Genomic DNA, 27,166 nt, shown 5'->3' on the forward strand with positions numbered 1-27,166 from the left:
TTTTAAGTTAAATATCTTCTTTGACTTCCACTTCTCATGGCTCTGATGATGTTGATGGCCAGAACTTCAGAAGTGCTCTGAGTTAGGTGAAGGCCTTTGCTAAACCCATGTTAAATTATGGCATTTTCAATAAAAACAATACATAATTATCATATTTTTGTACATGACAATAAAACTACATACAAAAAATACTCACAAGATGAAATTGAAATTGAAACATTTCCATCACTTCCTCTCTTTGACTTTGGACATTTGACATATTCATACTCTTGAATAGAGCTTGATTAATCTCTTTATATCAGTTCAATGATGTGATGTGCTCCTGGAAACTTGTATCGTTTTCCCAATGCTTTCTAGATGCAAAGAAAATTCAAATATAACATAACCTGTTATCAGGATTACTTGTCAATCCACAACAGAGATTTTAGTGATTCAAGTGTGAAATTACTAACCTCCTGGCGGAGAGTATTGCAGGCCTGGACGAAACAGTTTTGTCGACGTTTCTTCTTTGTGCTTGATGAAAAAAAGTGTAAGTCATAAATGACAAGGAGTCAGGTCAAAATAAATACAAATAACTTAAAATTAATCAACAAATTAATTCATTACTCTTACTTACCAGGGTAACTTCACCCTCAAGCTTTCAGCTCAGCCGACTTTCTGTGACCATTAAAATTTGAAATAGGATGCTTGCACGTTTTGATCACCTGTGCCAGTTGCGGTCTGCAACTGAAGATAGGAGGGGGGAAAACAGCGCTACATGTTCAAGTTTTTTTTTTTTTTTTTTGGTTGAATTATGAGTCAAGAATAGACTATACCACAGATTGTATATTAATACTAAGGTAAACATGTTGTCTAAAAGAGAAAGGATATTGGATCTGATCATCTGATCATTTATCCTTTTCTAATTAAACCCAAAGCTGTAGAAGTACATTGTAAAAGTTTATTTTTCTGCAGTGTGAAATGCAAATGAAAAAGTAATGTAGTTTAGTGTTCAAAATTATTTATAAACAAAACTTTCAATTATGTGATTTATGCATAAACATACATAAATGCACATATACATACATGCTCACAGTAAGCAATTATCAACCAAAAGAACCCTTTAGATCAGAAAGGGTTCTTTTTTCTGTTCATTTTTGTAAATAGAACCTTTTTGGCATAAAGTGTTGTTTGGAGCTGAGTAAAGAACCCTAGGGTTCTATATTGAACACCAAAGAATCTTTTTTTTTTCTAAGAGTGTACTTTTACAGCATTCATTAATCTTGGGCTTTTACATTAAAAGTTGTAAACTGCATGTTTACATTAGCTCACGCATTATGAATAAACAATGAATTATAGTGTTTTGTTAAATTAACATGAACCAATATTAATAAATGCTGTAAAAAAACATTGTTCATTGTTAGTTTATAACACTTCATTATCTAATGTTAACAAATAAATCCTTATTGTAAAGTATTACCATAATTCCTTTCAAATACTTGCATTTATGTTGTCTCGTAGTTAAGATAATTTACACGGTTATTCTAAAGTGTGGAAAATAGTAATAATAAAGAGTGAGGTGTGTCTAAATTGGTAGTGAATGTGAATACATTTCTTAACGTAATAAGTAGCCTTCTTAATTTTTAATATTATTATTTATATTATTTATTATTATTTAGTTATAATATTATTAACAGTGTTGTTTATTGCTGTTTTCTCTGTCTCTCTTTTGGTTTTAATAGTTCTGGAGGACTTTAAAACCCAGAGAAGGAGTCCAGTAAGTGTGAGAGAGGGACAGGGTGTGGTTCTGCTCTGTGGTCCCCCACCGCATATGGGAGGTGAGATGTGCTATTGTCTTTATAAGTGGCCAAACAATAGAGTTCCCTTGTGACTCAGAACACTTGACATTGCGTCAGGAAGCTGACGCTATGGGAAGTGTCCTTCTATACGACTTAGTTGAAACCTTTCTACAATAACACCAACTCTAAAATTGGCTATGGTGTTTAAGCCCTGCCCTTTTAGGCGCAAAGTTGTCTGGTATAAAAGCGGGTGCGCAAACACCATTCCTCAGAATTTTCTTCCTTCAAGACTGCGATTCATCTCTCATCTAGTTGCCTTTTACTACTTCGCCACTGACATACATGAGTCAGCAGGCAGGATCTTCACGGCAACGTGAAGACTCTCCACTCCCCTGCAGTGTTCCAGGGAACATTTACTCCGCCTCACCACTTGACGCTTTGCTGGTGAACTGGCCGCTTCAGCATCCTGATTCCCTGCAGTGCTTTGGCAGGAGTTTTGTATCCTTATAAGCTATTGTGATATTGTGTGTAGGTATATACAGCTAAAAGAGCCGCTTACGTGTTCGCGTCTTTTTAAAAATGTCGTTCCATAAGTGTTCCTTATGCGAGGGACACATCCTGCTGTCACATCAGCATGAGAGCTGCATTCTGGGCCGCGCCCATGCAGAGACAGCTCTTATAGAGACAGACTGCCCTCACTGTGAGGGCATGAGTCTCAAGGCGCTTCACCCTCTTTCTGAGGGATGATTCAGCCTCCCGCGCCCTCCCACGCACCTCTTCTGTGACTCCCAAGGGATCACACAAGGAGGCACGGCAGGGCCACAAGGTCGAGCAGGATGAATTTGAGGCGGACCTTGTGCCGGCACACGCCCCACGAGCCCCTCAATCTCCATATACTGCGTCTATATGCGTACAGTATATGCGTGACGACCTTCGGCCCTCTGCAGGAGAGCACGACCTCATCGCGTTCAGCAGTTCTGATGCTGGGGATGATGTTTTCCCCCAGTGAGGGCGAGGAGCGTGCATATGCCACTGACAAGGAGATGATTCGTGTCCTTTCAAGGGCGGTCAAAGAGCTTGGTCTCGAGTGGTCTCCTCCAGATGAACCTGTAAGATCTGCCCTGTTCTTCCCGGAAGTTCATAGCGAACTGAAAAATCCTGGCGCACGCCCTATTCAGCTCACTCGCACAGCGATTCCAATGTCCTCACTAAAGTGGTCCACAGGGAAGACAAAGGTTATGCTCAACTACTCCCTGTGGAAGAGGTGGTAACAGCACATCTCTGCCTGGTGAGTAGCAGGGCGTGGAAATCACGTGACATAGAAAAAGCCACTCTATTTGATGCTCCTGTGTCTCTAGCCGGCATTTTTGGCGGCTCTGTGGATAGATTTGCTGAGCACTAAGTCATGACGCAACACTCACAGGCTATGAGACATTTTATGCCAAAACGGAGCAGTACTTCATCACAACCGGCTCGCTCCCGCTCTAATTTCAGTCCGTCTCTGGCTCCCCGCACGTTCATGAAATGTATCGATGTGGTGCTCGCCCCATTGAAAATGAACGGTGTGCGTGTTTTTAATTACCTCAGCAATTGGTTATTACTTGCCAATCAGAGGCACTACTGAGCGAACACAGAGACTTGCTGCTTTGCCATATGGAAAATCTGGTCTAATGTCAACTGGGCGAAAAGTACACTTTTCCCCAGCCAGTAAATTTTCCTCCTTTTTTGGAGTTTGTCTGGACTCCGTGAGCATGCGTGTGCATCTCACGAATGAGCACGTACAGACCATTCTTCGGTGTCTGTCTCAGTTCAAACTGGAAAAACATTACCACTGAAGTCATTTCAGAGAATGCTGGGTTTTATGGCGGCAGCATTCGCCGTCATACCATTAGGTCTGTTACACATGAGACCTCTCCAGTTTTGACTCAAGCAATGTTCCACAGTGTGCCTGGAGCCTCGGGCGCATGCGCATTGTGGTGACTCGCCGCTGTCTGGCTGCTCTAGCACCATGGACAGTGCAGGTCTTCTACTAACAGGGTGTTATGCTGGGTCAAATTTTCAGAAGGAAAGTGCTGACCACAGATGCATCCAACACAGGTTGGGACGCGGTGTGTGATAGATGCCCGACCTTCGACACCTGGACAGGTGCGAAACGGTCCTGGCATGTCAACTGCCTGAAGCTACTGGCTGTCTTTCTAGCTTTGAGAGCTTTTCATTCCAACATCATGAATCACCACATTCTGATTTGTTTGGACAACACAACAGTTGTGGCGTATATAAGTCGCCAGGACGCGCTGGCCCATGTATGTCTGGTGAAACGCAAGTATGCTTTCCCCCGTTGCACCTCCTTCATTCTGTCATTAGCAAAGTCCGAGTGGACATGGTAACAGTTCTGTTAATTTTGCCGAATTGGCCCAATCAGTCCTGGTTTCTGGAGATGGTAGAAAACTGGACAGGCCTCCATGGGAAATGCCACTGAAAAGAGACCTTCTCTCTCAAACACAAGGCACAATTTGGCATTCCCAGCCAAATCTTTGAAGTCTACATATGTGGCCTTTGAATGGAACACAGCGGATGAGCCAGAATTGGCTCAGTCGGTTATGAACACCATTTTACAGGCTAGAGCACTGTCCACAAGATGCCTTTACGCACTGAAATGGGATGTGTTCACTAATTGGTGCTTTTGACACAGCAAAGACCCAGTGAAGTGCCCCATACCTGAAATTCGTACATTTCTTTAAGAGCGATTGGACGCAGGGCTCACTTCGTCAATGCTCAAAGTTTATGTGGCGACAATATCTGCGTATCATGCTCCTGAAGCTGGCACCTCTATAGGCAAAAATGATTTAATCATAATTCCTTAAGGGGTCGGGGCACCTAAATCCCCTTCGCCCACCTACAGTCCTGACTTGGGACCTAACTTTGATCCTAAAAGCGCCTTCGAGCCTCTGAACTTTGTTGAATTGCGTGTGCTTTCTCTTTAGACCACATTACCTGCTGGCTTTGGGCTCAGTAAAATGGATCAGTGATTTGCAAGCACTGTCAGTTGACAATTCATGTCTGGAGTTTGGTCCGGGTCTTTCAAAAACCACTGTCAATCCCAGAAAAGGCTGTATGCCTAAGGTTCTAACCACACCCTTCAGAGCGCAGGTGGTTCACCTTCAAGTCTTTTTCCATCCTCCATTTAATAAGGATGAGGAACAGTCCTTTCATTTGTTATGCCCTTTGCAAGCGCTACACACATACATTGAGCGCACCCACCAATTCAGACTGTCTGACCAGCTCTTTGTGTGCTATGGAGGATGCACGAAAGGAATGTCCGTCTCCTAGCAAAGATCGTTGGTGCGATTGCCCTGGCTTATGAGTCACAGGGTGCAAATTGCCCAATTGGTTTTAAAGTACACTCAACTTGAGGCATGGCCTCTTCATGGGCATGGACGAATGGTGTGTCCTTAGAAAACATATGTTTTGCAGCAGGATGGTCTTCTCAAAACACATTTGCAAGGTTTTACAACCTAGACATAACGTCTCTCTCATAGCAAGTCATCTCTGTCTAGAGCGTTTGCTATTTAATTGGCCAAACATATACTTATGCCCCTCTTTTTAAGTAAGTGCTCCCTGATTTTTTACACAACCTCCTGCATTTAGACCATTTTATTTCCCAAAAGTCACAGGCACTTTCATTAAAAATAAACTTCCTTCCCGACTGGGTTTGTGAAGGGGTTAATTCATACTATATGACTGTAGTTCATATATACATTCTGAGTGTTCCCCTCCTGGCCCACCATGAGGGTCATTCACTTGCGGTATACTCATGGCCCGTCCTGTGGGACTGCAGTGTCATGTTTCCTCTCTGGAAGGTTGTGTCGTGTAGTGCAGCATGATGGGACTCTGTTCCCCATAGCGCCAGCTTCCTGACGCAATGTCAAGAGTCGTAAGGGAACCGAGGTTTCCTGAGACGAAGGGGACGAGACATTGCGTAAGCTGGCTGCACTACAGACTCAGAGTTCTTTGAGGTGTGAGCGATGTGCTCTTGTTCCTCAGTCAGAAAATTCTGAGGAATGGTGTTTGCACGCCTGCTTTTATAGACAGCTTCGCACCTAAAAGGGCAGGGCTTAAACACCCTAGCCATAGGGCAAAGGACTACAGAATAGAAACTCTTCTTGAATGTCCATGTTTTTCACGTACCTCACAAATGTTAACAGCTGTGCGCAGCTGGCCACATCAGTGGATTTGTCGATCAGAAATGCAAACAACTGGCTGTGCCTGATGCTTTCTAACCCTTGCTCCTTCACATCCTGTGCCATGTCAGAGATGCACTGACCCACTGTGTTGTCAGAGAGTGGAATAGAATCAAGCTAAGAAGCCGCTGCCTCTCCTACCATCAAGAAACACGTAACTTTGGCTGCAGCAAAACACACTTTACAAAAGGAAGTTATTACAGTACATTGATGTCAGCTTGTTTGCTGAAGAACATAGCATGAATGAAAACATACGTTCAAAATCTGTTTATTGGTACACTGAAAATTGAGACCGCTTCTTTGCAATTTCCATGTCAGAAAAGCTGTTTAACGTGTCAAATGTTCAATGATCTTTATGTTATTAAGATAGATTTGAATGATCACTTTTGCCTTTTAGTAATGGATTTTAGTCATTAGCAAATATGTTTCCATACAGAACATTTTGAAAAACTCATGACATGTTGGAAATGTGTTTTCATAATTCACTCATTTATGCATCAATAATCTGAATGTGCATGACATGAGTGTTTTATCAGCCGGAAATTACTTAATTGCATGCTCACACACAGATAAACTGAAAACTTTGGTTTGTCACAACGTTTTAACATGCACTACGTATACATAACTAAAAGAGTTTTGCAAAAATGTCATACCCTGTAAAAAGTGGTAAAATGCAATTGTTACCTTAAAGTTATAGTTCACCCAAAATGAAAATTCAGTCATTGTTTACTCGCCCCTGTGTTGTTATAACCCCATATTACTTTTTTCTTTTTTTTTTTTTTCTTAACACAAAGGGAAAAATTGTGGAAGAAATTTGTTCTCAGTGATGTCATGCAATGGCAGTTTATGGTGATCACCTCTTCAAGCTTCAAGAGGACACAAAAGTATAATTCAGAAGTTTAATAAATTATTCCATGAGACTCATGTTTGTTGGTAAAGTAAAACACAACATAGCTGAACGCAAACCAGAGAACAGAACTTAAAAACATGTCTGCATTTCCATATCCAGCCCTATTTGTTTGAGATGGAGTCCTCCCATCAAACAGAGAGGTACTGAAGGTAGCTACAGTCATACCATGTCCTACTCAGACGGCAAACGAAATGCAATAAAAGTTATCTTTTATGTTTTAATCAGAGTTTTTTTGTCCTAAGCAGCTGCGACGAGCAACAGTTCATTTTGTCAATTGCTTGGTTTCTATATTTGGCATCGTGCCCAGTAACCCCTTCCACTATGAACTGGCACCGGTACAAAATGCGATGCGTGGTGCGAGCACGAGGCAATTGTCTGTGTTCTGCCTTGAATAAGGTTTAACATGCGCGTAAGGGCAGCCGGTGAGCATTTCTTGAGCAGGGTCTCAAAAAGCCATGTTGTGTTTTCTGTTGATAATACCGCTGGTGGTCCTGCTGAAGCTAAACAAAAAGAGTTTTTGCTTGAATGCCCCATCTCGCGCGTGCTGCATATTGTTGCTTGCGTGCAGGCTCATGAACGCACACAGGAGAATAACGGTCAGTGAACATTTTTACTAAATAATACATTAGATTTTGGTTTGTTTTGCACCAAACCTTATCGTATGCTTTCATAACAATCGTGAGTCTCATGGAATAATGAATTAGACTTCTGAATTATACTTTTGTGTCCTTTTGAAGCTTGAAGATGTGATCACCATAAACTGCCATTGTATGATATCACTGAGCACAAAATTATTTCACAATTTCTCCCTTTGTGTTAAGAAAAAGAAAGAATGTCATATGGGGTTATAACAACACAGGGGTGAGTAAACAATGACTGAATTTCTTTTTTGGGTGAACTAATCCTTTTAAGGAGCTATTTCTACTTGATCTTTTTTTTGGTGTAACCTAATATAATATGATTCAGACATTAAAAAAATATCTTTGACTTGATTTAGATGTTACCACATGAAGCACATTTTTTTATTATTTAAATTAGATTCAAAAGTAATGAAAAGAACTCAGGAGTTCACTATTTGAATTTGAATTGTGAATTCCTGAACAAAAATCTCACCAAAAATCAAAGCAAATGATTCAGCCACATCACTTTGAGAAACTTTTTAATAGAGCGTGTCTTCTAAATATTCTGCTACTCTGTGTTATCAAAAAAAGCTTTGCCTGGGTTGAAAAGTAGTTAGCACAGCTGTGCTACATTAGTGTTCTCTTTGTCTGTTCCCTGCTGTCTTGATTACTGTGTTTAGAGTTGGGTCTAGCGCATTAGACCTTATTGCTTTAATGGAGCTAAACCTTTTAAAACTCACCGAAGGTTGAAATCACTTCTTTTTTCTAGTAGATCCATCAGGAAAAGGCAGGCCAATGGCTTTAATGCTTTTTGGCCAGCTCACACAGAACACAGACATTGTTTTGTATTGATAGACTCCAAGTTTTATTTTGACATCTTCAAAGAAATGGGAAAGAAAAGGTGCTCACCTTTTCTTGATGTTTTCTTTTTTCAAAGTATTTAAATGTTTTCCCAGAAATAGATATATGGTTTTGTTGTTTTAGGCTCAAAATTATGATAGATAGATAGATAGATAAACATTCTCTAAAAGCTTTCATTGTATCATAGTAAACGCTTGATATTTGTCCCTATTTTCTTATAAAAAAAAAAATTATATTTAGTAACCTTTTTGTTTTGGCTTTTGTTTATCCTTCTCTGCAGCTTTGTTGATCGACTCAAAAACAACCATTAAATATGTATGGGTCTGTCAGTACGAGCAATAAATGTTTTATTAATGCCAATGATCAAGCAGCTGCATGGATTTGATATGTCTCACAGCGGTTGTACTTGACATGCAAGCTGCATACTTTACTTTCTTTTATGTCAAACCTCCATTCAGTTCATGTGAAATACACTAAAATATAAAAGAACAATGTGTATATTTGGTCAGTTATTCAGTTCATAGTAAAAATGAAGTGTCAGTCTCCTTTTTTAATTTTTTTTAAATGTAAAACACTGGTGAATCATATTGGTTAAGCTAGATTTACCATGCAAATCCATGTGTGCTCTTTCTGGTTGTATGATCCTGTTTTCTGTCATCAGTGGGTTTTGAACTGGATTAATATTACAGTAAATCCATTGAAGTATTTTTTTTTAACTCTAAGTAGTGGGATTCAATATGCAGCCAGTTTCAGAAATGCTGATATTCATCTTCTGTCTCTCCTACAGAGCTGACCTTTTCCTGGATCTTCAACGAATATCCCTCATTTGTGAAGCAGGACACTCGCCGCTTTGTGTCACAGAAAACGGGCAACCTGTACATCGCTAAAGTGGAGCCTTCAGATGTTGGGAACTACACTTGTGTTGTGACCAATACAGTGACCCAAAGCAGAGTGCAGGGACCTCCAACACCACTTGTGCTCCGCAGCGATGGTGATGGTCTTCTCATGTGAATTCAGCTCATTATATGACATGCTTTTTGGTTTAAAACATGTTTAATATGGAACTAGATTTGCATTTTCTGAAGGAAATATCATCGCTTGCAAGGAAGCGAAAGAAAAGTGTTAAAATATGGGCTGTGAATCGATTAAATAAGTTTAACCAATTAATCGCAGTTTTCTGTATATGGTAAATGGTACATTAAAACAAACATTCAAATACAATCATAAATAAATTTACTTTATACTTTGTCTCAAAGAACTTGGAAAAAATTGGTTAGTCATCATTTATTTAAATTATTTACTGTAAATATGTACACGTTAAAATACTCAATTTTTTGCAAATAGAGTTAAAGATGCTGTAAGTTATTTTTTTATGGAATGCAGAAGTGTCATGAGATATCTCACTGGTCTCTGTGACAGCACTAGACTGTGTAAACAGCAAACAAAACGCAACTCATAATAAAGTATATGTTAACATGCCATAAAATCAGTAGACATTCTGTAATTCAAAGTTGGGCAAAAATTTGTGCCATTTTCCAGTGGAATTTTTTAATGGACAGATTAAATTTATATAAAGCTTTATTGGCAAAATAAACTTAAGTGCAGATTGCTAATGCATTATTAGACACTGTACATACAAATATAAAACAAACTGAATGCTGAAGTTTTATTTGCTGAAGTGTAACATCTCAAAACTATTATTTTCTCTAGCTGCGGTTCAGTCTCTGTCACGCAAACTCTGGGTCTCTCTCACGTAGTTTCGTTTTTGACACTGGTTCAGACAGTGAGTGAACGTTTTCGGGCGATGTGAAGAGATACAGCAGCTTGCCCGTATCTCTGCCAAACCTGGCTCACAACTTGCAGGCAGTAGTGTAACTAGACCCTGGCTGATAAGGCTAAAGCCCTGGATCTTTTGTTAATAGCCCCAAATATTTTTTGGGGATTTTTTCTTTTTTTGTGATGAAAAAAAAAATAAGGTTTAATGTTCATTGCATGAGGGTACAAAAGCAACAAGCCAGGCTGCTATTCTGATTTCAATTGTAAATGAATTCCGATCAGTGAGCCCAGCTTGCATTAACTGACCTTTCACACTTTGACTTTTACCTGCTGTTCGTGCTCAAGTTCATCAGACACGTAACGAACGCCTCGAGTGGGAGTTTTCTATTTTCTCTCACAGGCGTGCAGCTTTTCTGTATCAGAGGCACTGAGGTTTTATTACGCAAGCCTTATTTCTAAATATATAATCTATAAGCCTCATTTCTAATCTTCATTTGTTTTTTACAATCCACACACCAAGTAGATTTTAATGCATATGCCAATCAACTTATTCGGTTATTCAGGAGTCGATATGCGGGAATAAAGAATGTTTATCGCAATGGAATTTCCTCAAACGCAACTCAAAATAGCAGCACAGTGAGCTATAAGCCTAAATAGCCCAATACAAAGGTTTTAAAAGGAGAAATCTTACATTAAAGTCAAACAAAAATGACTGCCTGTATATATGCTCTGCCCATGCTGGTTCACATTTCCATGTCATGTGATAGAGTTACACTGCTTAAATAGCCTCTTTGGGGTGCCTTGATTTTTCAGTGGTTTAAAATCAAATTACATTGAACTTGTCTAATTATTGTACTTAAATCTGTACACCAAAGCAAAATGAAAATTATTTATCTCATTATTTATCAAGCATTGAAACTTCGCTTTGTTAAAAACAACCTGGAATCATGTTTAATAACAGTCATGAAACCCAACGCAGGTGTTTCGAGATGCGTTTTTAAAAAATAAAGTTATTTTTAACTTTACTCAGTGATCCCACAATGGCGTTTTATTGGTACATAAAAAAAAAGATTTCGATAATAAAGTTGTAATATATTGCAAATAAAGTTACAATTACGAGAAGCTGAAGCGTTATGAGATTAAAGTCGTAGCATTATGATATAACATTTCGTATGAAAATAAAGTCAAAATTATTAGAATAAAGTCATTGCATTGTGAGAATAAAGTAGTATATTAGAGGGGAAAAAATCTCAATATTAGGCTAAAGAGCATCATTATCACAATGATAGAACAGAGCCAGCAGCTTCATTAATGCAAGAGATGGATGTGGAGGATGTAGTTAAACATAGGCCTACTTTAGCTTAGGATTTAGCAATAACAAAATCCTTGGTCTTTTGGCTCACAGCACAGAGTTATTAGTATCCAGACTCTGCAGTGGTTATGTAGGAAATTTATTTATTCAGGAGAAAGAACCAGACAGATTCGAGCAGTCCCGCTCGGCATTGTTATTGGGTTTTCCTCTCTAAACAATACTGTAACTGAGGGGGTGTTACCACATACAATGTCTTGAAATGGACCTATATAATTCAAAGCAGTTCCAATTATTTTTCACTTCACTTGAGTGTGAGCCTATATCTCGTGCATCCCTTGACAGGCACCCACAGATTGAATACTCTTGTACTAATGCACACCTCATTCATGAACAGAGAGCTCGCAAAAACTTCCCACAAATTCAGCTCGGTTGCATAGCCAAGTTATTTCCCTGGTTAGTGGTGTTGTATGTGAAGACCCAGATGCTCCATTGTGTTGTTGTCCACCACATTACTTTCCTTGTGATTTATTCTCAAAATATTATGATAAATGAAAATTGCAAATTTGAATTGTTAAATTACTTTGATTTTATTGTTAGTGTTACGTTCTGCACAATGAACAAATTAGCCGACAAGTCGTAATTTTTGCTTTGAGCCGCAATTTAAATTAAAAATGTGTTTGATCAATTTATTGTGCGCCTGATGTTTGCTCGTATAAAGTTCTGAACAGGTGTCAGTGTTGTGCACTTAATATAGGCCATACTTGTTATTTGACAGGTAGGGTGGTAATTTTGTAAGTATTCTTCTTATTTTGTGCGCCTGATGTTTGCTCGTATAAAGTTCTGAACAGGTGTCAGTGTTGTGCACTTAATATAGGCCATACTTGTTATTTGACAGGTAGGGTGGTAATTTTGTAAGTATTCTTCTTATTTTTATATTTTAATATGCCCTGTGGTCTAAGCCCCACATGTCACTGAAGTCTAGCAATGCCCCTGCTTGCGGGTGAAGTCTCCATTCTCCGTACAGTAAATTTGCTCCCGTGTTTATTATCTCAGGACATGTGTCACGCGTAATGAATAAGCATGACTGCTCCACATAAACAGTTCCTGTAATAGGATGTGCAGTCAAGTAGTGTGTGCCACCTAGGAATTTATATGCCAATTTTAGCCACAGGAATTGGGAAAAAAAAAATTAGTGTAGTTTTAGGAAGTGAACAAAAATGGATACTGAATTATTTTTTTTACAAGCATCTTTGGGGTTGTAACTATTAACACTTTTTAACATTAGGTTTTTATAATTGGTATGTAATTAGATAAAAAAAAAAAAGAAGACCAATTGCAGTTTAGTATGGGATTGGTTCTGTGATGTCTGCTGATGGTTACATTTTGAATGCTAAACATTCTATCAATGTTAATGGGAGATTTTCAAACACAAATAGGTAGCACACATAAGGCTGAAATTATCTACAAGGCTAGATGTATCTAAAGCAAAGTTTGTACATTCAACAGTTTGTGCTGAATTGATTTCAGAATGTTATTACTTGGTGTTAGGGGTTTAGAACAATGAAATATCAATTCAGTGATGGCTTGTAAGTACTGTAATGATTATTTTTCTGTGTTTCAGGCATTATGGGAGAATATGAGCCAAAAATTGAGGTTCAGTTTCCAGAGGTCTTGGCTGTTGCGAATGGGTTAATGGTCAAACTGGAGTGCTTTGCTTTGGGAAAGTAAATATTAATTAATTTAATATTAAGTAAAGTTTATATTTTCGGTAGGAGCCTGCTTACAAGACTTCATAAGCAAACAGCCAGTTGCTGACATTGATTGCTGTTTTGCTGTCATTCATGTCATATCTGAAATTATGAGGCCCTCAGTAATGCTTTATTGAAGACATCATGAAATCAAAATGATGGCTTTTAGTCCATGTCTATTAGCTTTGAAACCATCTATTTGCTAGTGTACTCCTAAAAATTTACAACATTAACATTTTAGCAGTTATACCTATTTCAAATGAAAAGTATTTATCTTCAGGGAAAACAAACCTTAAAAATGTATGACTCATCTTGCACGACACAGTTTTTTGTCTCTCTAAAAGGACATTGTCCCTCCCCTAATATCACATGTAACCAATAAGCAAGTATCCAATCATAGTTCATGGCTTAGGACAAAACTAAAGCCTACTGGCTAAATAAAAAAAAATGCGACAAGCCTTTTGATATGCCCTAACTACGTTCATCAAGGCATTTCATGGGGTTTTTACCACAGGACTCAAATTTTTTAATCAAACACCCCCCTTTAAGCTTTGTGAATCTACTTTATCTCTTGTCTTCAGTCCAGTTCCTGCAATAAGCTGGAGAAGACCAGATGGAGTTCACTTTCCTAGAAAAGTGGACATTAGCAAGTCCAGTGGGGTGCTGGAGATTCCTTATTTCCAACAGGAAGACGCAGGGCAGTATGAATGCGTGGCGGAGAACTCCAGGGGCAAAAACACAGTCAAGGGACGACTCTCTTTCTATGGTAGGTCAGAAATATTTAATTGGCAAAATTGCTGTTTTTCACTTTTAAAAAGACCCCTTCTAAATGTTTTGTAAATGATGACAGAAATTTCTTTATTGGGTGAACTATTCCTTTCAACCTGCTAGAATGTGATCACTATCAACTTGTACACACACTGTATGTCATGCATTATTAGTGCAATCAGACAAACCCACACAATCAATTATTCTCGATTTGAAACAGCCACAGAAATCAGCTTAGAATTTTCTTCTAATTTAAGAATCCTCTTTCTTCATTCTGTCTATAAAATCTGTAGCATAATGGTTAAGGGCAGTGCTTAATTTGTAAATGAAGAATTGCCGGATCAAAAACAATGATTGAGGCGTTGAGACCAATGCTGACAATCTGGCCTCAGTTTTCCCGGATCACACAATGATGTCACTAAATGTTGACCCGTGGATCGCAAGAGCATAATAAGTATATGCAGTGCAGGGACCCCAACTACAGCATAGCATGAACAAGCTCCTCTGATCAACATCTCAAATTTTTCTGTCACCTATAAATTAGGCTTATGGAAATGCATTTCATTTCATTTTCATTAAATCCACTAAAGCACAGAATAATTTTGACAGGGAGCTTTCACACTGGGCACGTTTGCTGTGGTCCGATTCCAAGTGTGATTGTTCCTGGTGCTCCCCGCAGCGTTGGTCTGGTTTCACACTCACTTGATTCTATCGAACCCCGGTCCATTTGCGTTCATCTTACGTTATCACAAACACACATGGTGAACACAATGCGACTCATCATACTTTTTGTTTTTTTGTTATTTTGGTGCCATTAAGCACAGCAGAGTGAATGACAATTGTGTATATGTGCGCTTCATGGCGTAACTCATCAGATGTCTAGGGGAAGGCGGCTTGCTGCTGCTCGCAAATGGCGTTTTTTGAGGAGACAGCTGATTGCAAGGAATTCATTTGCATCTTTGTTTACACTGCACGCTTACGCTCGTGTTCAATGTGAAGTTATCGCCACTGTCATATATTATACCCTGTATTTATAACCTATAATAGTATTTATAAGGTGTATAGATAGATAGATAGACAGACGGACAGTATTTATAGTGTTGTATGTCATTGTGGTGTCATTACTTTTTGGGGACTTTCAGGAATGTGTGGATCCTCGTGTGTTGACGAAACTAATGATGTTGTCATTGGCTAAAACGCATGCGCAGGTTACTTTACTTCCTGAACGAGTGCGCACCCGAGTCCGAGTTGCTTTCACATTCACGCAAATCGTGCTACAGTTCCATTGCAACCGAACTACAGGTAGTCTCGGGTTCGGTACCGCGGTGCGCTCCCCGGTCCGTATGACAGCTTTCACATTACCAATTTTTCATGCGAACCATGCTCTGTTTCAAACTACACTGCCAGTGTGAAAGCACCCACAGTGTATGATTATTATGAACAACAACTATTGACATCCAATTTACACATTTAATTTAGTGTTAATTTTTTATTAAATCAATCACCAAGCCTAATCTTCAAGAAGAGCCCACAACTTTTGTCATCCTCCACCCTATTGCGAACTTTGCAGTGTGTGTCAGTGGCATCTCTATGACTTTTAGCAATCCAAGATCCTAATATAAGGTTCTGGTTTAAATTTGCACAAAGACGGTCTAACGAGGTTTACAAAGAGCAGAGTCGAAATTGTCTTTATGTGAAGCTAGGCGCAGCTCGACTTACATATCCAGTACATCTGAGAGAATCTGCGTTTGCATTCCCTCTAGAGATGGGAATTGAATAGATGGACCTGAAGAGTTCGTTCAGTTCATTTGAGACCTGTTGTCCATTACTGTCCTTGTACTCCCTGTAAGCTTGCAATACAACTCGGGGACTGTCAATCCAAAAATGCTTGCAAAGGGACTCAACTTTCACTCTCTCCATAAAACGCCCCTGTGTTTTCAGGCCAGTACTGGGGATAGAGCACTTTCAACTCCTCAGTCATCTTGCTGTACCCCATTATGTCTTGTGCTTGTCCACCTTCACACAATAAACATTTCTGAACATTCCTTGCAACAGCCTTGAAAAACTCCTTTTGGTCGATCATCCTGTCACTGGATTTTCTCGTATTCAGTGTGACACCTTGGAAGGAATTCTCTTGCATTGCCCTTTGGCTTATTACTGTGCGTCACCCAGGCTGATTTGAAATAGCGTCAAACACTCGCATTTGTCGTAGAATGGATTTGCGTGCATCAATTATTGTGCATTGTCTTTTTTGGAGTTCAATGACAACTCAAAAAATCCTGAAGTGCATCACACATCAGTCCCAAACTGTTAATAAAGGCATGAGAGGATACAAGACCACTGTAGGTACTGCGAGTCACACTGTTGCGAGAGGCATCACCAGCTGCTGTGATGAAGTGCTAATGGAGAGTGGGGTTATTTTTCCACACTGCCTCCACTGTTCTGAAGCTTGATGCGACCCACCAAGTGTCCAGAATTTTCCTAATTTTGCACAGCTAAATGTGTAGACTTTCTGCACATTCTTTCAGTTCCATTCTGATTTTGTTGGATGTGTGGTAAAGCGAGTAAAGTTTATTTATAAGGATTTTGAAATGATTGATTGCTCCAATTTCTTTGAGCGTATCACTCACGACAAGCACAAGTCTATGAGCCATACAATTCCAACATGTGACATCGGGTAACAGGGCCTGCATTCGAGCTATTACCCCGCTTCTATGTCCAAACATCACAGACGCTCCATCACTTGTTATGCCAATCAATAGTTTTGTAAACTTGTGTCTTTCTAGACATGATAGTAGGCTGTGAACAATCCCTTTCAGTACTTTAATCATCTAGTTCTACCAGATCCACAAATATATTGGCAGGCGTGTCCATGTCATGTAACTGCAGTCTGATATAAATGATCAGGGCACTTTTCTTGCTTAAACTTTTTGCCTCGTCAATAATTAGGCTTACTTTGGGGCACATTGCACTATTTTTTCAAACAGTTTTCTTCTCATTTCAGATGAGAATGTTCCTATTCCTGGATATTGGCACATGCTATATTAGAATGTAAAATGTGTCCCATATTGATGCCATTTAATCCTTGGCAATCTATTTTGTGCTCAAATCCATGTGCAGGTCTTTTGCGTTTTGCCTCCTTGTAGGCTGTTCGAAATACTTTAGCCGTAGTTTCAATTTGTTCAGCCTGGGCATTAACAACACTTTGTGTAATTGTTTTCTGACTTGCTCTTTGCAGAATGCATTCTGCTGTTTTGTTTTATCCGGCGCCATGGATGTCACTGCACAACCCACTCCGTTGCTAATTTAATTCCAACAGTTTTCTCAGGTCCCAATGAGCCCACAATCCGACATGTACGGCAGCCCAGTCTTTGATTTTCCATGATCAATCACGGATATACAGCCTGCTTGTTTTTAAACTGTTCTTTTGACCAAATATAATTCGGGTGAGTGACATTCTTTCTCACGATGATGTTTCTTCATCCATTAGGCCTGCATCGGTTTCTGACTGATCCACCTCCTCGTGTCTCTCGCTGTCCTCCTGACTAACATTGCTATTAGCAGTGTTCTCCAGGGGTGCTTTTTCACTTTCTCGCAATCTCTTTGGATCAGGAACAGCTTTATTTGCCACAGTTTTTAAAAATAAATATATGCTTGATTGTCTTTGACATTTTCACTAATTTTAGCCTACTTTTATTAGAATATTTTGCCAGTTAGATGCTCGCTCTCCACTTTCACTGTGTGTGCAATGATAAGCATCAAACAATGAAAGAGATTTTGCACTCTCTCTCTCTCTCTCTCTCTCTCTCTCTCTCTCTCTCTCTCACACACACACACACACACACACACAGACTGTCATCATTTGACAATGCACTGGTTAATGCCGTATCGTTTAAAACAAATACCGGAATGCAAATATCCCAAATCTAACATGTTCTGGAACAGGATCTGGCTCAAATTAGGCACTGGTTAAGGGGTTTATAAATGCTTACATATTTGAGTTAATCACTGGTCAATACATTGTGAGTTAATTTATTACCCCATGAGGTTTTGATGACTGGGATGCTAGATTTAATATGTCGTCTTGTACGTTGTAATAATTATTTGTCAGACCAAAACTATTATCTCCCATAGTCTCTACTCTACTAATAAGACATCCATCAGCGCTGTTGGTGCAGTGTAGTAACCAATATGGGGTTACTCTGTTGTTTATTACATAATTGACAATACCAGAATTATGAGGTACAAAAGCAGGACCGATACTTAAAAAGCAACTTTTTTCATGCTTGCACTACAATGCCACAATGTGTTATGTGCCCTATTTATTTGAATATGTTTTCAATCTATTCTTTTTAATCTTCTTAACATTGTACATAAGTGGGCCACTATAACATCACCATTTCTTTCTAACACCAATTTTGAGATAATTTTCTGTTCCTTAAAACATTATATAAAAAGATCAACTGTTTGACTTACTAAATGTCCTTGTAAATTATTCTTACAGTATTATGTTTTTTCCTACATTCTAATGTCATGTTGACCATGTCTGGATTTGTTCATTAATTGTCTCATAAACTGCTTGGTTGCTTTAGTGATTTATCAAAGGGGTTAATCAATAACTCACTCGAAAGTAAGTCTGTCTGGGAGGTAGGGAGCTGTTGAAAAATGCATTTGTATCTGCAGTGCTTTGCGTGTTTTTGACATCCCGCTGCATGTTGTGTGTTTGTTGATGTTTCTCAGCACCCCCTCATCTGCTGGAGAACCCTCAGGATGTACACAAGGCCATCGACGAATCGCTGCTGTGGGAGTGTAAGGCAAGCGGCAAGCCCAAACCCTCTTACAGGTGGCTGAAGAACGGAGAGCCACTGGAGTCATTTGAGGTGTGTCAAAAGGAAACTGTGCAGTGTGGATGAATTGGGAATTTCTGTCATCCGTCAACAGAATCACCTATTAAATGATATGCCCTCTCTAGACCACACATCTTCCAAAAATTCATATCCTTTGTTTTCCTGTGGATGTGTGCTCGCTGCAGAGAAAAAAAAGAGGGCATTCACAGGGAATCACAGCAGATGCGGGGCTACCCTATGAGGGTATTTTTGGAGCAAAACAACTGAGCGCCTGCAACAGTGGAATTTGTAGTTGTAGAGATTAGCCACACATGTGTATCAGTAAATTTGAAGTCACAGAGAAAAATGTTTTAAGAGTTGCAAACTTGTAGATTTTTTTTCTCTCCCACAAACACAACACAACAGTTACACATTCTCAAATTCTTCATTGCAGGTGCACAAATCCTATTCTACAAATCACAAATTCAGAAACTCATACGTTTACATTTTTGCTACAGTTGCTGCAGTGAATATGGTGCAAAACACATTCACACACCCGCATCAAAATATGTGAAGTCACGGACAAATTTTGCTCATCCGCAAATCAGTATGTGAATTCATCCAATGAGAGTTGCACACTTGTAGAATATTTTCTCACAAATAATTTGTTTATTCTTGGATATTTTTCTAGCACAAACACAAGTACATATCTACAATTGTTTGAATCTGCTGCTACGAGTCTCAAACACTGTTTTTCGCTTGCAAATGACAAGTTTCGCGCACTCTCCCTTTTGCACCACATATCTATGTAAAATATGGAGCAAAAGTGATTTGTGCATCTGTAGAGGCAGCGGCGGGCACTGTTCAGAGATCAGAGAATTTTGGCCAATCAGAAGAGCTAGTTTGGGCGCCTATCCGTTGGCAGAACTTGGCGACCGAACGAGTAGGAAAAAGAAAACTTCCATGAGAATCTTCCTGAGCTGGCGGTGGCAAATACCAATAAAGGTATGTTTTTTCTTTCTTTTTCTGAAATCACTCACCGTTATACATTTGTTTATAGTTTAAATATGCGCGCTGGTCAGCTACGTTGGTAATCAGTGTTTCTTAGTTAGGCTAGCCTTTCTTGTTTCATGAAAGATAAGCTAACGCTAGACTACCTGCACTGTTAAGTTTGCTATTCAGTCGTCTCATATTAAATGATACCCTCATATTAAACGATTTATTCCTTATATTCTCTTCTGCTTTACCTTCTAGAAAAATGACAGAACAGGGTGTGTCTTCGCAGGTGAGTATCATATCATAAGTATGCACCTAATGTAAGATTACCTTGTGAGACTTTACCATGGTCAGAAAACCATGGGTACCATGTTTTTTTTCTTTTTGTTTTTGTTTTGTTTGTTTTTGGTGGATAGTAATTTTGATAGGAATACAATAGTGAAGTAAAGGGATGTCAGAGTTTGCACTACAGTAGGCAATTTGCCCAGTAATTATTACTCCCATAGGGAAGCAGTCCCGAAATTGGAAGCTGCAGTGAGTCACAGAGCGGGTTAATTAACATTTTATAAAGCCTATAGGCGATTTAAAGCATGTTCTTCATCCAACGTCACTGCAAATAGGTGTTCCATATAATATAAAATCAATATTTATATAGTCTAAGAATAGTAAGTTATCTCTCTCCCATGTGCCCTGCAGTGTCCCACTAAATCACATCTGCTGACCTGCAACAGAGGCTTAATCACTTGGAAACAGGTGCTTCCTCACGAAACTAAGCTAGAGTTTAGTGAGTGAGCGATAATGTTTGGTCATATTTATCATTGTTTCTCTGTGCCATGACTATAACAAATAGAATACCGGTATTTTAATTTCAGGTTTGTTTTATGCAAAACTGATAAATTACTATAGTCCATGTGTGATCCACATTACACATATGTTTAAAAATGTTAATTAACCCGCTCTGTGACTCACTGCAGCTTCCAATTTCGGGACTGCTTCCCTATGGGAGTAATAATTACTGGGCAAATTGCCTACTATAGTGCAAACTCTGACATCCCTTTACTTCACTATTGTATTCTTATCAAAATTACTATCCACCAAAAACAAACAAAACGAAAACAAAAAGAAAAAAACATGGTACCCATGGTTTTCTGACCATGGTAAATTCTCATAAGGGTAATCTTACATTAGGTGCATACTTATGATATGATACTCACCTGCGAAGACACACCCTGTTCTGTCATTTTTCTAGAAGGTAAAGCAGAAGAGAATATAAGGAATAAATCGTTTAATATGAGGGTATCATTTAATATGAGACGACTGAATAGCAAACTTAACAGTGCAGGTAGTCTAGCGTTAGCTTACCTTTCGTGAATCAAGAAAGGCTAGCCTAACTAAGAAACACTGATTACCAACGTAGCTGACCAGCGCGCATATTTAAACTATAAACAAATGTATAACGGTGAGTGATTTCAGAAAAAGAAAGAAAAAACATACCTTTATTGGTATTTGCCACTGCCAGCTCAGGAAGATTCTCATGGAAGTTTTCTTTTTCCTACTCGTTCGGTCGCCAAGTTCCGCCAACGGATAGGCGCCCAAACTAGCTCTTCTGATTGGCCAAAATTCTCTGATCTCTGAACAGTGCCCGCCGCTGCCTCTACAGATGAACAAATCACTTTTGCTCCATATTTTACATAGATATGTGGTGCAAAAGGGAGAGCGCGCAGAACTTGTCATTTGCAAGCGAAAAACAGTGTTTGAGACTCGTAGCAGCAGATTCAAACAGTTGTAGATATGTACTTGTGTTTGTGCTAGAAAAATATCCAAGAATAAACAAATTATTTGTGAGAAAATATTCTACAAGTGTGCAACTCTCATTGGATGAATTCACATACTGATTTGCGGATGAGCAAAATTTGTCCGTGACTTCACATTTTTTGATGCGGGTGTGTGAATGTGTTTTGCACCATATTCACTGCAGCAACTGTAGCAAAAATGTAAACGTATGAGTTTCTGAATTTGTGATTCATAGAATAGGATTTGTGCACCTGCAATGAAGAATTTGAGAATGTGTAACTGTTGTGTTGTGTTTGTGGGAGAGAAAAAAAATCTACAAGTTTGCAACTCTTAAAACATTTTTCTCTGTGACTTCAAATTTACTGATACACATGTGTGGCTAATTTCTACAACTACAAATTCCACTGTTGCAGGCGCTCAGTTGTTTTGCTCCAAAAATACCCTCATAGGGTAGCCCCGCATCTGCTGCGATTCCCTGTGAATGCCCTCTTATATTTAAATTTTATTCATATTTTTCAGTCAGATCAGTACTTATCTGGTACAAATACAATAAGGATCTCAATTAAGGTGAGAGCATTTAAGCATTAATTTACCCTAAATACCACCAATTAAACTAGAAAACATCATAATTTACATTACTGAGTTGGAAACATACTGATGAATGGCACTATTTAACTAAATATGACAGCATTTTATACAGTTGTTGCATTGTATAATATAGCGTAAAATGTCGCACAGGCGTCTGTGCAGGGATTATGAATCAGTGAATCTTTATTGAACTAGTTTATGAATCAGTGAATAAATCAATCGATTCACTTGAATGATTTAGACTTCCCACTGCTTAATATTAGAGAGAGTTGGCAATACACTGAAGGTGCAGTGCATTTGATTGTTGCCTCAGCTCGCTCGGCTGTAAATCGTTCTGTGCAATACAATATAAGGTTCTAGGTTCCTTTTAGCTTTTGCAACAGCAATTGTGTGCTACATTTTATTATGTACAACACAGCTTGTTTCATCACTCTAGGAGATAGAGAACACACTCTCCAATCTCAGTGTGTGAGGCTGCACTCTTAATGAGCTGAGGTGTTACCATTTTGTAAATGTCACCATCAGCTACCTCAGCATTTGATCAATCTCCAGACCAAAGGTCATCTTTGTAGTCTGAAGGTGGGGGGGGGGGGGGATTGTTATTTGATGGTTACAATGACGACTAGTGTAGTCAGACATTGCTTTTCGCTGCTTTTCTGGTTAGGACAAGGTGTGAATCGTCAGTAGCAATTTAAAAAAATTGCATATATACACCAGTAGGTGGCAACAAATGAGCGTCCTTTATGTTAAGAGTGAGTCAAGCATTGACTTGACTGATTTGCTAACAAAGATGACACAGAACTTAGAGCAGTTCTTTGGCTTCTTTTGGAACTATTTTCGCTGGCAGAAACTAACTGGCCAGTTTTTGTCTGAAATGTTAGTAATTTAATATTTTTTACTTGTTCAATGAACTGTTGTATAAAGAAAAAAACCATACTCTCAATCATGCTGTTGCATATAGATATTGCTTATTAATCTCTCAATTCAGTTAAGTGAGGGTGTTTCTTTTAGTTTGATGCTGTCAACTTCATTGAGATCCTTATTGTTTTGTGCCAGAAAAATATTGCAGTGGTTTCTTAAATTATATATTCTAATTTAAAGTCTATTATATTTTCTGAGTTATATAGTTAGATATATATTGCCCTAATAAATGTACAGTAGTAGTTTGCTACTTTTAGGTGTGCAAATTTTCTTATAGTGTTTCTAATGTACTGGCTTGACTGTATTTTACCTGTTTTTAATTATATGTAGCTTGTAGCTTGACAAGCTAGAGTTAAAGTAATTGTTGCAACAATATATTACTCCTGTGAAAAATTCACCCTTAGATTTTCTCCCCAAATCCAACAGAAAAATAATTTCGACCCATACACCAAATTATCCTCTGCTTGTGTAAATGTTTACCTCAGCAACAATACTGTGCATGCCAAGTCAACGGCCGTAGTGTAAGTGCAATTTTTGTGATGTATATTCAGGTGGGCAACTTAATCATTTTGGTGCAGAGCAGCCAGCTCAAATGCCGCTCTCTCATCAAGGGAAAGTGCTGATTCCAGTGGAATGTCACCCCTAATTAATTACCATGATAAAGATGATTTATGCCACCATTTGTCCTGGCTGCTACAAGCTGTTCTGGCCCTCTCTATTTTGTCCCAGTCAACACAGCACACATTTGAAGTGGTCTGTTTATGATATTGTTTAGGTTGTATGATGCTCCTTGTCAGAGCAGGCCACATGGGCAAAGAGTTTTACAATTTTCCCAGCTCCACTGGAACAATGGAATTTAAGGGGCGTAAAGCACATGCAGAGTCCTCAAACTCTGAAGTGCCAGCATACAGAGAGTGAGTGCAGATATCTGAGCCATTTATATCAGTTCATTCAACCTGAATGCACCATTCAGATTATTCACACTCAAGTGAGCACAATGGAAGCATAACATGGGCTTTACGAGTAAGTGTTTGGCCAGGATAAAAATTATAGGCTACCCATCAGCAGCTCTCTACGCTACTATGGGCTTATATTCATTCTGTGTTCTGTTCTGTTCACATCTAACAGATGCTTAATGGCAGGTTCTTCATTCTCCTTTGGGGCCGTTCACATTGAACGCATTTTTGCTTCTGTCTGTGTTGTTTTTCAGTGTTAATGTGATAGACCAGGGGTTGGCAACCTATGGCACGCGTGCCAGCATTGGCACGCGGAGGAGTAATCACTGGCATGCCAGCAACAGCGAGAGAGGTGTAGTCTATTTTATTTTGATTAAATTCCGCACCTGCATTCCAGTCTACATCTTGATGTAATCCTTCCTCATGATCACACAAAATGTTTTCATGAGCTGAATGGGAGACTAAACAAAAAGTTAAAATGTGATGAGACTGCAGTATACCCAACAGACTCGTGCAGCGCGTGCAAGCCATTCACACATCACGAGCTGGCAGCGCTTCACTTTCGCTTAATCATGGGAGTAAATGCGCCCACTTCGCTTCGGTCAGGCTGTGTGGATGACAGCCTACATTCCGTGTTTCATTTGTTTCTTAATGCTTTCAGAACAACACGTGATGTAATAAGGAAAACACCACTATGAATCCTTGGATTTCCAACCCAGCAACAGGTACACCCTCCTTTAACCAGTCACACTCAAAAGTACATTAAAAGAGAAAACATACAAATCTGAGTCTAATCAAAATATAAATTAAACCTGGAAATAAAGTTTTAGGATTTTGCAAATGTGATTCACCGAAAATGGCTAAATAGTTGATCTGCTTGTGATGTGCGAATGGCTTGCACGCTGCGCGAGTCTCGTCACACTTTAATAGTGTTTAGCCTCCCATTCGGCTGATGAAGACACGCTGCGTGATCATGAGGAAGGATTACATCAAAATGTAGATTGAATGCAGGTGCGAAAAACTTCATACAATTAAAATAGCCTGCTCCACTCTCGCTGTTGATTGCATGCTAGTAATTACCCCTGTGTGATTTTGAAAATGTAGTATGACATAATATAAGAAATATTTAAGATTTCACAAAATTTCGTGATCAGTAATCAAATAAGCAAATTTGTGACATTAACTGTAACTCATTTAGTAGCCTGCAAAAGGACAGGTTTTCTTTCATTAAAGCATTTAAAATGCTCTGTGAAAATTCACATGCAGGATCATGATTAGTTCATAATCATCGGGTTTATACTCAAACTGTTATGCTGATAATATCATTTGTTATAAAAAAAAAAAATTAAAAAAAATATTAAATTAGAAAAATGCAAAATAGAACATTTTCACAAACTCCGGAAAATCACATACATGGACATTTACAGTGCATCCGGAAAGTATTCACAGTGCTTCACTTTTTCCACATTTTGTTATGTTACAGCCTTATTCCAAAATGGATTAAATTCATTATTTTCCTCAAAATTCTACAAACAATACCCCATAATGACAATGTGAAAGAAGTTTGTTTGAAATCTTTGCAAATGTATTAAAAATAAAAAATGAAAAAAAAAAATCACATGTGCATAAATATTCACAGCCTTTGCCTTGACACTCAAAATTGAGTTCAGGTGCATCCTGTTTCCACAGATCATCATTGAGATGTTTCTACAACTTGATTGGAGTCCACCTGTGATAAATTCAGTTGATTGGACATGATTTGGAAAGGCACACACCTGTCTATATAAGGTCCCACAGTTAACAGTGCATGTCAGAGCACAAACCAAGCCATGAAGTCCAAGGAATTGTCTGTAGACCTCCAAGACAGGATTGTAACGAGGCACAGATCTGGGGAAGGGTACAGAAAAATGTCTGCAGCATTGAAGGTCCCAATGAGCACAGTGGCCTCCATCATCCGTAAATGGAAGAAGTTTGGAACCACCAGGACTCTTCCTAGAGCTGGCCGCCTGGCCAAACTGAGCGATCAGGGGAGAAGGTCTTTAGTCAGGGAGGTGACCAAGAACCCGATGGTCACTCTGACAGAGCTCCAGCGTTTCTTTGTGGAGAGAGGAGAACCTTCCAGAAGAACAACCATCTCTGCAGCACTCCACCAATCAGGCCTGTATGGTAGAGTGGCCAGACGGAAGCCACTCCTCAGTAAAAGGCACCTGAAGGACTCTCAGACCATGAGAAACAAAATTCTCTGGTCTGATGAAACAAAGATTGAACTCTTTGGCCTAAATGGCAAGCGTCATGTCTGGAGGAAACCAGGCACCGCTCATCACCTGGCCAATGCCATCCCTACAGTGAAGCATGGTGGTGGCAGCATCATGCTGTGGGGATGTTTTTCAGCGGCAGAAACTGGGAGACTAGTCAGGATCGAGGGAAAGATGAATGCAGCAATGTACAGAGACATCCTTGATGAAAACCTGCTCCAGAGCTCTCTGGACCTCAGACTGTGGCAAAGGTTCATCTTCCAACAGGACAACGACCCTAAGCACACAGCCAAGATAACAAAGGAGTGGCTACGGGACAACTCTGTGAATGTCCTTGAGTGGCCCAGCCAGAGCCCAGACTTGAACCCAATTGAACATCTCTGGAGAGATCTGAAAATGGCTGTGCACCGACACTCCCCATCCAACCTGATGGAGCTTGAGAGGTCCTGCAAAGAAGAATGGGAGAAACTGCCCAAAAATAAGTATGCCAAGCTTGTAGCATCATACTCAAAAAGACTTGAGGCTGTAATTGGTGCCAAAGGTGCTTCAACAAAGTATTGAGCAAAGGCTGTGAATACTTATGTACATGTGATATGTTTTTATTTTATTTTTTTTTCGTTTTTTATTTTTAATAAATTTGCAAAGATTTCAAACAAACTTCTTTCACGTTTTCATTATGGGGTATTGTTTGTAGAATTGAGGAAAATAATGAATTTAATCCATTTTGGAATAAGGCTGTAACATAACAAAATGTGGAAAAAGTGAAGCGCTGTGAATACTTTCCGGATGCACTGTATATATACAGCTCTGGAAAAA

At 39.1% G+C, this 27,166-nt stretch overlaps 1 protein-coding gene across 1 annotated transcript in view; it reads left to right on the plus strand.

Annotated features, from left to right (window-relative positions):
- Nucleotides 1-27,166, plus strand: part of cntn3a.1 (contactin 3a, tandem duplicate 1) — a 139,790-nt gene that overhangs the window by 71,509 nt on the left and 41,115 nt on the right. Inside the window, exons 5-9 of the mRNA XM_051662872.1 lie at nucleotides 1,722-1,817; nucleotides 9,198-9,401; nucleotides 13,120-13,222; nucleotides 13,828-14,012; nucleotides 18,755-18,894. Coding sequence (XP_051518832.1) covers nucleotides 1,722-1,817; nucleotides 9,198-9,401; nucleotides 13,120-13,222; nucleotides 13,828-14,012; nucleotides 18,755-18,894 — 728 coding nt within the window. The remainder of the gene's footprint in view (nucleotides 1-1,721; nucleotides 1,818-9,197; nucleotides 9,402-13,119; nucleotides 13,223-13,827; nucleotides 14,013-18,754; nucleotides 18,895-27,166) is intronic.

The sequence above is a fragment of the Myxocyprinus asiaticus genome, chromosome 29, assembly GCF_019703515.2.
Source record: "Myxocyprinus asiaticus isolate MX2 ecotype Aquarium Trade chromosome 29, UBuf_Myxa_2, whole genome shotgun sequence".
NCBI lineage: Eukaryota > Metazoa > Chordata > Actinopteri > Cypriniformes > Catostomidae > Myxocyprinus > Myxocyprinus asiaticus.